At 41.8% G+C, this 13425-nt stretch overlaps 1 protein-coding gene across 1 annotated transcript in view; it reads right to left on the minus strand.

Moving 5' to 3' along the window:
- Nucleotides 1-861: 861 nt before the first annotated feature.
- Nucleotides 862-13425, minus strand: part of CRHBP (corticotropin releasing hormone binding protein) — a 75431-nt gene continuing 62867 nt past the window's right edge. The window contains exon 7 of the mRNA XM_053700454.1: nucleotides 862-2424. Within this exon, the coding sequence (XP_053556429.1) occupies nucleotides 2270-2424 (155 nt within the window). The 3' untranslated portion in view covers nucleotides 862-2269. The remainder of the gene's footprint in view (nucleotides 2425-13425) is intronic.

The following is a 13425-nucleotide window of genomic DNA, read 5'->3' on the forward strand; positions in this document are numbered from 1 at the left end:
TAAAAAAGTTTTAAGGGCTCAGATATGAGGTCTCAGGTGTTAGGAAAAAAAAGGATTGCAAACGCTTTAACATAGAGATACATACATTTCTAAATATGTATATGTGTGTATGTATATATATATATATATATATGTGTGTGTGTGTACAAATGTATTTATGCATTTATATGTGTATATATGTATATAAGTGCGTTGGAGCCCTTTACAGTCCAGCAAATGAAAACATGTAAAAGCATATTTATGCAATATTCATATTTAACAAATTGTTATACTGTGTATTTACGGTACATATTTCACATTCCAATGTTCTTCACATAGGGGAATATGTTCTAAGTATTTTTAAATATATATTCCTATATATATTTATACCTATATATAATCATATACAGTATATATATTGTGTGAACGGACATGATCCGGTATTGCGGATCATGTCCGCTGTACATCGATAAATGCCGACAGCATACGCTCTTGGCATTTATCATTGTAACAGCAGTTCTTGTGAACTGCTGGTGCAATGCCACCCCCTGCAGATTGACGGGGGTGTCAATCAACACGATCGTATTAGATCGGGTAGATTTCTGGCGATGTCTGTCTGCTGCCTCAGAGCAGACGGACAGGTTATGGAGCAGCGGTCTTTAGACCGCTGCTTCATAACTTGTGTTTCCGGCGAGCCTGAAGGCTCGCTAGAAACACAGGGCATCAAGCTCTATACGGAGCTTGATAAATATGCCCCATAGAATCTATACATATATAGATATATCTATAGATATATATTTTACAAAAAAAACATCATATATGTACTATATATATATATATATATATATATATATATATATATATATATGTGTGTGTGTGTATTTATGAATAAACAGAACATATTCTTCTATGTAAAGAACATTGGAATATGAAATATTAATATTTTCAATTTGAGTTAGCGCACTTGAGAAAATGCGATTGGATTTGTGCGCAAGTAAGTGTTAGGTTTTTCCCCCACTTTTCTTGCTCCATTGACTTCTATGGGGGGATACGGTAATGCAATATTCTTCTGCTTTTTGTGCGATTTACTTTTGACTTGTAATACGAGCGCGACCCCGAAGGAGTCTTGTCAGTATGGCGAGGTCCCTCAAATAATTTTAAAAAGGCAAATTTTAGCTTGAGAACTGTTTATAAAGCTATACAGGGTTCTAGATGTGAAAGAGAAACACTTACGTTACAATATAATGCTCAAAAAAAAGCTCCCAAAGATTTTGCATTATTTCTCTTTGTGCCAGCGAGTTTCTGATCATCGGGCCCTAGGAAATTTAAAGGGAAAGGTAGTGGCAGGAGGGAGAATGGAATAGAGCTTCCAAACTGGACTATCATTCTAAATGCTGGGCGCAGGACAGTGGGGAGCTCTAGAGATTAGCGCTCTAGAGATTAAAATTGAAAGTGAGAATATGCAACATGACCAAGAACAAGCCATTAAGCTATTGTTTGTTCCTGGCAGACTGCTTCTCATTCTGTTTGTATTTGTATTATGACCCCAAGGAAAGTCTCCCTAAGGGTGATGGGGGAAACCAGATGTGGACTCCTTGCCCAATGTGCTTAGAGGGATATGGCTGCACCTCACTAACGAGGCCAAAACGTTCATCTAGGGTTGCCATTTCCCTTGTTCAGAGGAGAATTACCTGGTATTTCGGTGCTGGACTAACCTTACTAGGCGGGATCAGACTGATATAGTTCTAGAAAGTTTTCCTCTGTGAAAAGCACAATTGGGCTAAAAGAAGCTGCTCCCAGGTGTGAACAAGCCACTGAGCTGTTGTTCGTTCCTGGCAGACTGCTTCTCTTTCTGTTTTTATTTGTAATATGACAAACGGATAAAGCAGAAGTTTTGAGATAAACTAGTGATAAAATGGGTACACTAAATACAAAGGTATAACAGAAGAGAGAGGGGGTATAGAGCGGCAAATATACTGGTACAATATAGTTTTGGAACTACGGAAATAGCCATTAACTACTTTTAGCCCACCTGTGTTAGAATTTTAAGATAAAGTGAATTCAATCAATGTGTTTTTATTTCCTGTATTTCTTACATGGATGTAAATTGTTTATAGTAGTATGACACCTTAGAAAGGATAGTGTCTCTTTGTGATTTCCTTTAAATTAACAATACAAAATACAGAAATGTGAATAATTAAATAAAGTACAAGTTCTGTATCTTAACAAGCAAAGGAAATAAGAAAGTGAAACTTGATCTTTACAGAGGAATTTTGCTTTTTATAATCCATTAATTGATAGGGGCGCAGACCTCTTCCACAGTATTTCCTTGTTGTTTTTCAAGATGTCTGTCTAGCTGGCTGTACTCGAAAGTCACTCTGTTGATAAAATTGCCACTGGAAACCATCCGCACAACACTGTTATCACAGCCAATTTTCATCTGGGCTAAGGGTAGAAATACAGAATTTGTAATGGGTTAGTTGTATTCTTTTCACAATAAACACATCTGTATTATGTTTGTTATTATAATGGTTTTCCAGTGTTTCCTGTTTAAATATTGACAAGAAGATACCCTCATGCTAAACAGGGATAATAAATACAATTTGTAACCCCCTATCAACAGCTGTCTACAAAAGGATGAAAGTTCCTCTTCCTGTAGTAGCAATTGTTACATACCACTATAGCCAGGCCTGCTAGTATGAATGGGCACAGAAAGTGGTAAAACACAGACTTTATTAAAAAATCATTTAAAAGTCCAGTGGTGGACAATAAAAAGAAACCATAATTGCAGCCATCTGGCACTTTTCATGCCTCACGAGAGCGTGCTTCCATTCAGAGATGGTATCAGAACCTTGTGCAGCAAAGGGGTAAGTAGTGTAGCGATGGCAACATATTTTTAAATATATATGTATATGACTATATAGATATATATTTATGTGTTAATATGTGTATATACTTACAGGGAACACACAGTTCCCATAGACCAAAATGTAAAGGCACTTATCAGTGTGATTTTGTTTTCTAACACCCCACTCCCACCAACTTTAGACCCCAATAACTGTGCCAATCCCTGGCCCCAAATGCCCTCATAATAGAGGGCATTATAGGTTTTTATTATAAATAATTTAGATTTTTTTTTAAATAAAATACAACTGGAATTATATTTTATTTAAAAAAAAATTTAAATTATTTATAATAAAAAACTATAATGCCCTCTATTATGAGGGCATTTGGGGCCAGGGATAGGCACAGACAAAGGCTGTGATGGACATTTTCCAAAGTACAGACCTTAGTTTAGGACACCAAGGTACATTTAAAATTAAAAACATTCTTTTATAGTGCTTGGTGTTATTATACTGATGCAGATACCACTGATCCTATAACCAGCCCTCCTCTGGCTATACCCATGTGCCAGTGTCACTACTGTGTCTTTGTATAGTGCTTGGTGTGATTATACTGATGCAGATACCCCTGATTCTATAACCAGCCCTCCTCTGGCTATACCCATGTGCCAGTGTCACTAATGTGTCATTATATAGTGCTGGGTGATATTATACTAATGCAGATACCACTTATCCTACAACCAGCCCTCCTCTCGCTATACCCATGTGCCAGTGTCACTACTGTGTCATTATATAGTGCTGGGTGTTATTATACTAATGCAGATACCACTTATCCTATAACCAGCCCTCCTCTGGCTATACCCATGTGCCAGTGTCACTACTGTGTCATTATATAGTGCTGGGAGTTATTATACAGATGCAGATACCACTGATCCTATAACCAGCCCTCCTCTGGCTATACCCATGTGCCAGTGTCACTACTGTGTCATTATATAGTGCTGGGAGTTATTATACAGATGCAGATACCACTTATCCTATAACCAGCCCTCCTCTGGCTATACCCATGTGCCAGTGTCACTACTGTGTCATTATATAGTGCTGGGAGTTATTATACAGATGCAGATACCACTGATCCTATAACCAGCCCTCCTCTGGCTATACCCATGTGCCAGTGTCACTACTGTGTAATTATATAGTGCTTGGTGTTATTATACTGATGCAGATACCACTGATCCTATAACCAGCCCTATACCCATGTGCCAGTGTCACTACTGTGTCATTAGATAGTGCTGGGTGTTTTTATACTAATGCAGATACCACTTATCCTATAACCAGCCCTCCTCTGGCTATACCCATATGCCAGTGTCACTACTGTGTCATTATATAGTGATGGGTGTTATTATACTGATGCAGTTACCACTGATCCTATAACCAGCCCTCCTCTGGCTATACCCATGTGCCAGTGATACTACTGTCTCTGTATATAGTGCTGGGTGCTATTATACTGATGCAGTTACCACTGATCCTATAACCAGCCCTCCTCTGGCTATATCCATGTGCCAGTGTCACTACTGTGTCATTATATAGTGCTTGGTGTTATTATACTGATGCAGATACCACTGATCCTATAACCAGCCATCCTCTGGCTATTCCCATGTGCCAGTGTCACTACTGTGTCATTATATAGTGCTGGGTATTATTATACTAATGCAGATACCACTTATCCTATAATCAGCCCTCCTCTGGCTATACCCATGTGCCAGTGTCACTACTGTGTCATTATATAGTGCTGGGTGCTATTATACTGATGCATTTACCACTGGTCCTATAACCAGCCCTCCTCTGGCTATACCCATGTGCCAGTGATACTACTGTGTCATTATATAGTGCTGGGTGCTATTATACTGATGTAGATACCACTGATTATATAACCAGCCCTCCTCTGGCTATACCCATGTGCCAGTGTCACTACTGTGTCATTATATAGTGCTGGGTATTATTATACTAATGCAGATACCACTTGTCATATAACCAGCCCTCCTCTGGCTATACCCATGTGCCAGTGTCACTACTGTGTCATTATATAGTGCTGGGTGTTATTATACTGATGCAGATACCACTGATCCTATAACCAGCCCTCCTCTGGCTATACCCATGTGCCAGTGATACTACTGTGTCACATTATATAGTGCTGGGTGCTATTATACTGATGCAGATACCACTGATCCTATAACCAGCCCTACTCTAGCTATACCCATGTGCCAGTGATACTACTGTGTCATTATATAGTGCTGGGTGCTATTATACTGATGCAGATACCACTGATTCTATAACTAGGCCTCCTCTGGCTATACCCATGTGCCAGTGTCACTACTGTGTCATTATATAGTGCTGGGTATTATTATACTGATGCAGATACCACTGACCCTATAACCAGCCCTTGTCTGGCTATACACATGTGCCAGTGTCACTACTGTGTCTTTGTATAGAGCTGGGTGTTATTATACAGATGCAGATACACATCCAGTATTTCAGTCAGGCTTTATTTATTCCACAACTTATCACCCAATATCGCTAGCAGTCGCTTGACAAGCCACTAACTTTAGTCACACTACATATATTTTTTATTCCTATTATTTAATTAGAATTAGAATTAATATAAGAAAAGATATACTAAGGTTGTGGCGGACACTGCAAGGGCTAGTCATGGACACCAGTGTCTGTGTACGGACACCTTGCCTATCCCTGTTTGGGGCACATTTAGAAAATTAACCAGAGATTGTATCTCTGGTTAATTTTCCTAACGCCACTTGTAATGCCTGGTTAATTATTGCGTCCACGATAATTTCCCGCTCCACTTGTAATCTAGCCCTGCATGTTTAAATAGTTATTTCTAGAGGGTATGCCGCTAACAACTTAAAGGGACATATGCACATTCTTATCATAGTATATCACTTACTCATATAATACTCTATTGCAAACACAGCCAATCCAAATAACAGTGTTATTTTGCGTTGCTATTACATGCACTCTAATCATAAATACTATAAAATTTGAACGTATAAAAACTAAAATTAATGATTAAGATCCAAAGCAGAGATACATATACATACATACACACACACATATACAGTATATATACATATATATATATATATATACATATACACATACATACACATGTATAAACTGTACAATATATATATATACAGTATATATATATATATATATATATATATATACATACAGAAAGAAGAGCACTCACAGGAACAAGCAACTGTCTCGCTACCATTGTTAGCCTGTTCTATGGCGATTTACCACCTGGGTGCAGCTTTTTAGCCCAGAAATGCTTTTCACAGAGTAGAACTTCCTATTGCGGTCAGTCCAGCGCCGAAATACCAGGCAATTCATCTCTGAAAAAGGAACACAGCAACCCCAGGAAATCATTTTGGCCTTCATTGGCCCTCGTCAGTGAAGTGTAGCCATATTCCTCTAAGCACACTGAGCAAGGAGTCCACGACTGGTTGCCCCTTTTTTCCATAGGTAGACTAAATACACACAGAGAGAAGCACACTCACAGGAGCGAACAACTGGCTCAATACCATTGTTAGCCTGTTTTGTGGGGATTTACCACCTGGGTGCAGCTTTTTAGCCCAGTAATGCTTTTCACAGAGTAGAACTTCTGTGTAGTATATCAGTCTGATCCCGCCAATTGCGGTCAGTCCACCGCCAAAATACCAGGCAATTCCTCTATGAAAAAGGAACACAGCAACCCCAGGCAATCATTTTGGCCTTCATTGGCCCTCGTCAGTGAAGTGTAGCCATATTCCTCTAAGCACACTGAGCAAGGAGTCCACGTCTGGTTGCCCCTTTTTCCCATAGGGAGACTAAATACATACAGAGAGAAGTGCACTCACAGGAATGAACAACTGGCTCAATACCATTGTTAGCCTGTTCTATGGCGATTTACCACCTGGGTGCAGCTTTTTAGCCCAGTAAAGCTTTTCACAGAGTAGAACTTCTGTGTAGTATATCAGTCTGATCCCGCCTATTACAGTCAGTCTAGCGCCGAAATACCAGGCAATTCCTCTCTGAACAAGGAACACAGCAACCCCAGATGATCATTTCAGCCTTCATTGGGCCTCGTCAGTGAGGTATAGCCATATTCCTCTAAGCACACTGAGCAAGGAGTCCAAGTCTGGTTGCCCCTTTTTCCCATAGGGAGACTAAATACATACAGAGAGAAGTGCACTCACAGGAACGAAAAACTGTCTCAATACCATTGTTAGCCTGTTCTATGGTGATTTACCACCTGGGTGCAGCTTTTTATTGCATGTATTATTATCAAATTTTTATTTCTTTTTTTCAATAAAAAAAACTTTGACCTGCCACTGCCTGCACTGATATCATGTGAGTGTGACATGATGCTTCACTAGTGTCTATGTCTCTGACTACAGGGGTTAGTGTTTCTGTTTTACCCATTGGTGTTTATGTGTGTGTATGTACTGTATGTATGTGACTGTGTATTTATGCATGTATGTGTGTGGAACCAGCAAACTACAGACCTTGTTACTACAGCATGGGGGGGGGGGGTAAACAGAGTCATTATACAGTACCACTATATACAGTACGGGGGGCTGGACTATGTCAGAGACTACTGTGGTTACTTTATAAAGTACTGGGGAAGGTAGGGTCAGGCCAGCCATCTCACCGGCAAATTACAGACTGTGTCACTAACTCACTATATACAGTACTGGTGGGTTAAACAGTGTCACTATGTACAGTAATAGGGGGTCAGACCATCTCACAGACTGTGGGCACAGGGTACCTCCTTTTGCAGACATGTAATCTGATTCACATTTTTTTCTGTGTTAAATGTAAAAAAAGAAAGAAAAAGATATTTATCAAATTCACCTTTTTTTTTGGGGGGGGGGGCCTTCTTAGATTCTTGCATCTGGGCCCTGTGGTTTCTAGTTACGCTTCTAGCTGGACTGACCGTAATAAACAAGATCAGACTGATATACTACAGGAAAGTTCTACTCTGTGAAACCCAGGTGGTAAATCGCCATAGAACAGGCTAACAATGGTATTGAGCCAGTGGTTCATTCCTGTGAGTGCATGCATATCTTTCTCTCTCTCTCTCTCTCTCTCTCTCTCTCTCTCTCTCTCTATATATATATATATATATATATATATATATATATATATATATATATATATATATATATATATATATATATATATATATATATACCAAACACAAGTGTATCACTGTGTAGTCTGCGCTCCTCCCGCAGTCCTGTGGAGTGAACGGAGCCCGGCACAATGGAGAGTGGGCGGGGGACACACCCCTGTGTGCAGCAATCGAATCAGGTAGGCAGCCTCTTCAGGCGTGTCAGCCACACACACCAAAAACAGAAATAGATCAAAAGGTGCAGAGAAGGTGCTCTGTGTGAAGAGAGAGTAGTAATCAAAGTGCTAAAAAAAGCACTATACCATATGAAAAATGATGACGAATTCCAGGCAGCAAAGTAAAAAAGTAAAAAACAACTTTATTCCATAACGTTTAAAAAAGGACAAAACCAGGATGTCCTGTACAGAGCCAGCAAAAGCTCTACCAACCAGGCAAGTGAGCAGATCCCCATGCAGACATGTTTGGTTTTGTCCTTTTTTAAACGTTATGGAATAAAGTTGCTTTTTACTTTTTTACTTTGCTGCCTGGAATTCGTCATCATTTTTCATATGGTATAGTGCTTTTTTTAGCACTTTGATTACTACTCTCTCTTCACACAGAGCGCCTTCTCTGCACCTTTTGATCTATTTCTGTTTTTGGCGTGTGTGGCTGACACGCCTGAAGAGGCTGCCTACCTGATTGGATTGCTGCACACAGGGGTGTGTCCCCCGCCCACTCTCCATTGTGCCGGGCTCCGTTCACTCCACAGGACTGCGGGAGGAGCGCAGACTACACAGTGATACACTCGTGTTTGGAGTATCTTTTTGCCTCACTGTGATACTTGCTGCCGTGCCCACTGAACAACGGAGGTGAGCGACTACGCTACATGAGAAGTACCTCTTATGTCTGTTGTAATTTGAGGACCTTGGAACTCCGTGTAAAGAACAGGAGCACAGACCGGCTGAAGACAAGGTGGGTGTCTATGAACTATTGTGTTGTTAAGGTAAATTTCCAGGCATTGTACATACTACGGCATTATTTATCTTGAGCCAGCATACTCACTCTTCTACTTATACTGTTATCTACACGATTTTGAGCTGACCAATACATTTAAAGTTTTTTCTGGATTTGAATGGACTAAGAGATGCTTTTTCTGATATGCACAGTTCCCTTGGGATAACTACAATTACATTCTGTGCCTAAACTATCTGTCTAATGGATGCTTCTCACTAAAACATAATATTATGCATGCTGCTTAAAAATAACCGTATTTACGGACATCTGTATCAACGTGCACAAAGTTTCTAAGGACTAATCATTACAGTGCATAAAACAGCTACAATTGTAATCTGAGTTTAATATATTTGTCTAAATAGACGTTTCTCACTAATCCATAACACTGTGCATGCTGCTTAAATAATTAACTGTGTTAACGGACATTTTCATCAACATTTTCATCAACCTGCACAAAGTTCTTTTAGAACTAATCAACATAGTACAAAGAACGGACATTATTACTAACCTGCACAGTCTATTTTCATATTGAGACAGACTGATATAACCTTTTTAAGAAAACTAACAATTACATTTGTTTAGTGGAGTTGTTTGAATAGACGGCATTCACTAAATGGGTTTATTAACACTGTGAATGCTGGGTTAGAATATAACTGTTTCTACAGATATTCTTTAAATACTTGCATAGTCATTTAGAACTAAAAGCACGGTGTGGGATATATTTGTTTGAACGTATTTAACCTTTCCTTAATCCATATGGTCTATTAGAAATAACCAACTTTACACATGTTGTAATAGTCTCAATTAACGTTTTTTCACTATAGCATATAGTTCTTTAAGGAGAACTAATATTGTGTCTTTAATGTTCAATATAATCATATGCATGTACAATCTTCTATGGAGGTATATCATATATTTTAATTCTTTCAATTAGTGCTGATATTTCTGTTTTTGTTCAATCTTAAAGGGATGTAACAACATTATATGCAGGATAGCAGAGACCACATTTCTGGGCTATTGCTCTTATACATCTCTTTATTATATACACCAATTTTTCATCAGCTACCCAAGCTTCATAAGGATCCCCTGTCCCCGCCTGGAAGACCTATTATAGCGGGTATAGGGTCTCTAAATGAAGCACTCTCTGAACTCGTTGATACATTCTTGCAACCGTTGGTATGCCAATTGCCCAGCTATGTACAAGATACATCTTTTATAAATAAAATTTCTAAAGTTAAATGGGAAACTAACTATAGACTTATGGTCGTGGATGTTACCTCGTTATATACATCTATAGAGCATGCCAAAGGCCTTCAAGCTATAGAATTTTTCATCAACACTATGTGTGACTTTGAAGAAGCCACTAAGGTATTTTTATTGAGAGCGATTGAGTATCTGTTATCACATAATTATTTTATGTTTCAAACAGAGTACTATCTCCAGAGACGTGGGACGGCGATGGGGGCAAAATTTGCCCCATCCTATGCCAACCTATTCATGGGTTGGTGGGAGCTGTCCCACGTCTTTGGAGATAGTAATCCATTTAAGGGAGAGATAATTCAATATCATCGTTATATTGATGATCTGTTCTTCATTCTGGACTGTGACGCTATGAGGGCAGATCTTTTCTGTCAATATCTTAATTGTAATCAGCAAGGCATTGAATTTACTGGCACACACAGTCAGAGCAGTGTGAATTTTCTTGACCTCACAGTCCAGGGTGGGGAAATTGGATCCCTCATACAAACAAAAATGTACAGGAAAGAAACTGCGGGGAATACCCTGCTACAATTTGAATCCTGTCACCCACGACATGTTTTGAGGGGGATACCGAAAGGAGAATATATCCGCATTAAAAGGAATTGTTCAAAAGAAAGTGAATATCAGCGTCAGGCTTGTGAAGCTACAAATAGATTCAAATAGAGAGGGTATAGAGATGGTATTCTTCTAACAGCAAAAGAAGAACAGCTACTTCAATATAAACCTAAGAGACACAGAGGCAATGAAGATGATATGAGTAAGATCAAGTTTATCACTACATATAGTGTAGAATACACTAAAATATGTAATATAATTAAGGAATCACTTCCGATTTTGTACTCTGATCCAATTATCAAGGAAATTCTAGACTCAGGATGTGAATTTATACCTAAGAGAGCTAAAACTTTGGCTAACTATTTGTCGCCCTCAGATATGAAGCCCACAAAAAACAAATGATGGTTGAAACAGAAGAGGGGATGCTTCAAATGTCGACGTCCCGTATGCAAAACGTGTGGTTTCATACGTGAGGGCGATAAATTTGTATCTAGTATAACTAAAGAGGAATATGACATCAGATTTTTTATTAATTGTGCTACAACACATGTCGTCTATCTTCTCACCTGTGATCTCTGTAAAATTCAATATACAGGGAAAACCAAAAGATCCTTAAAAGATAGGTTTTTGCAACATCTTAGGTCTGTAGAGGATGAAGATAGCGACACACCAGTATCAAGACATTTCAAAACAAAACACAATTCAGATGTTTCTTCTCTTAAGATACAGGCTATTGATCATATCACAAAATGGAAGAGAGGAGGTAATAGGGAAACATTGCTGAACAAAAAAGAGATTTTTTGGATGTTTAGATTACAAACCAGTGAACCAGATGGATTAAACATCAGACGTGATCTGGATGTGTTTACTTGAGTTTATAACATCAGCATAGGCCTTTTGAGATTAGCATTTACCTAATAATGTTAGAATTTTTTTTATATCCTATATTATAAAAGACAAGTGTTTGTCTGAAGCCGTCATGCGCAGTACAGACAAACACTTGGCCTTAGATTCTATTCTCGCGCACCTCGGCATAGCTGACAGCTGACAGATTGGGAGCGCGAGGTACACAGCATACAAGCAGCTGTGAGATAGGGAGCGCGAGCTACTCAACAGTTGTGAGGTCTGCTGCGTGAGAAGCGGCAACGCGCTCCCCAGACCTCACAGCTGTTTCTGCCCGACGGGAGCGTCGCGAGGGGCGTGGCCGGGCGTCGCGAGGGGCGTGGCCGGGTGGGTGTTGCCGCGATGGGGCGTGGCCGGGCGGGGTCCCGCGAAGACAGAGCCAGAGAGGGAGCAGGAGGGGGGCAGAGAGCCAAAGAGAAGGGGGGGCAGAGAGCCAAAGAGAAGGGGGGGCAGAGAGCCAAAGAGAAGGGGGGGGCAGAGAGCCAAAGAGAAGGGGGGGCAGAGAGCCAAAGAGAAGGGGGGCAGAGAGCCAAAGAGAAGGGGGGGCAGAGAGCCAAAGAGAAGGGGGGGGGGGGCAGAGAGCCAAAGAGAAGGGGGGGGCAGAGAGCCAAAGAGAAGGGGGGGGGCAGAGAGCCAAAGAGAAGGGGGGGGGGGCAGAGAGCCAAAGAGAAGGGGGGGGGGCAGAGAGCCAAAGAGAAGGGGGGGGGGGGGCAGAGAGCCAAAGAGAAGGGGGGGGCAGAGAGCCAAAGAGAAGGGGGGGCAGAGAGCCAAAGAGAAGGGGGGGGCAGAGAGCCAAAGAGAAGGGGGGGCAGAGAGCCAAAGAGAAGGTGGGGGGGCAGAGAGCCAAAGAGAAGGGGGGGGCAGAGAGCCAAAGAGAAGGGGGGGGCAGAGAGCCAAAGAGAAGGGGGGGGCAGAGAGCCAAAGAGAAGGGGGGGGGGCAGAGAGCCAAAGAGAAGGGGGGGGGGCAGAGAGCCAAAGAGAAGGGGGGGGCAGAGAGCCAAAGAGAAGGGGGGGCAGAGAGCCAAAGAGAAGGGGGGGGCAGAGAGCCAAAGAGAAGGCGGGGGGGCAGAGAGCCAAAGAGAAGGGGGGGCAGAGAGCCAAAGAGAAGGGGGGGGGCAGAGAGCCAAAGAGAAGGGGGGGGGCAGAGAGCCAAAGAGAAGGGGGGGCAGAGAGCCAAAGAGAAGGGGGGGGGGCAGAGAGCCAAAGAGAAGGGGGGGCAGAGAGCCAAAGAGAAGGGGGGGGGGCAGAGAGCCAAAGAGAAGGGGGGGGGCAGAGAGCCAAAGAGAAGGGGGGGGGGCAGAGAGCCAAAGAGAAGGGGGGGGCAGAGAGCCAAAGAGAAGGGGGGGGGCAGAGAGCCAAAGAGAAGGGGGGGGCAGAGAGCCAAAGAGAAGGGGGGGCAGAGAGCCAAAGAGAAGGGGGGGGGGGGCAGAGAGCCAAAGAGAAGGGGGGGGAGAGAGAGCCAAAGAGAAGGGGGGGGGGAGAGAGAGCCAAAGAGAAGGGGGGGAGAGCCAAAGAGAAGGGGGGGGAGAGCCAAAGAGGGGGGAGAGAGAGAGCCAAAGAGGAAAAAGAGCCAAAAAGGAAAGAGAAGGGGGGGGGGCAGAGAGCCAAAGAGAAGGGGGGGGGCAGAGAGCCAAAGAGAAGGGGGGGGGCAGAGAGCCAAAGAGAAGGGGGGGCAGAGAGCCAAAGAGAAGGGGGGGG

The sequence above is a fragment of the Bombina bombina genome, chromosome 2, assembly GCF_027579735.1.
Source record: "Bombina bombina isolate aBomBom1 chromosome 2, aBomBom1.pri, whole genome shotgun sequence".
In the NCBI taxonomy this organism is placed as follows: Eukaryota; Metazoa; Chordata; class Amphibia; order Anura; family Bombinatoridae; genus Bombina; species Bombina bombina.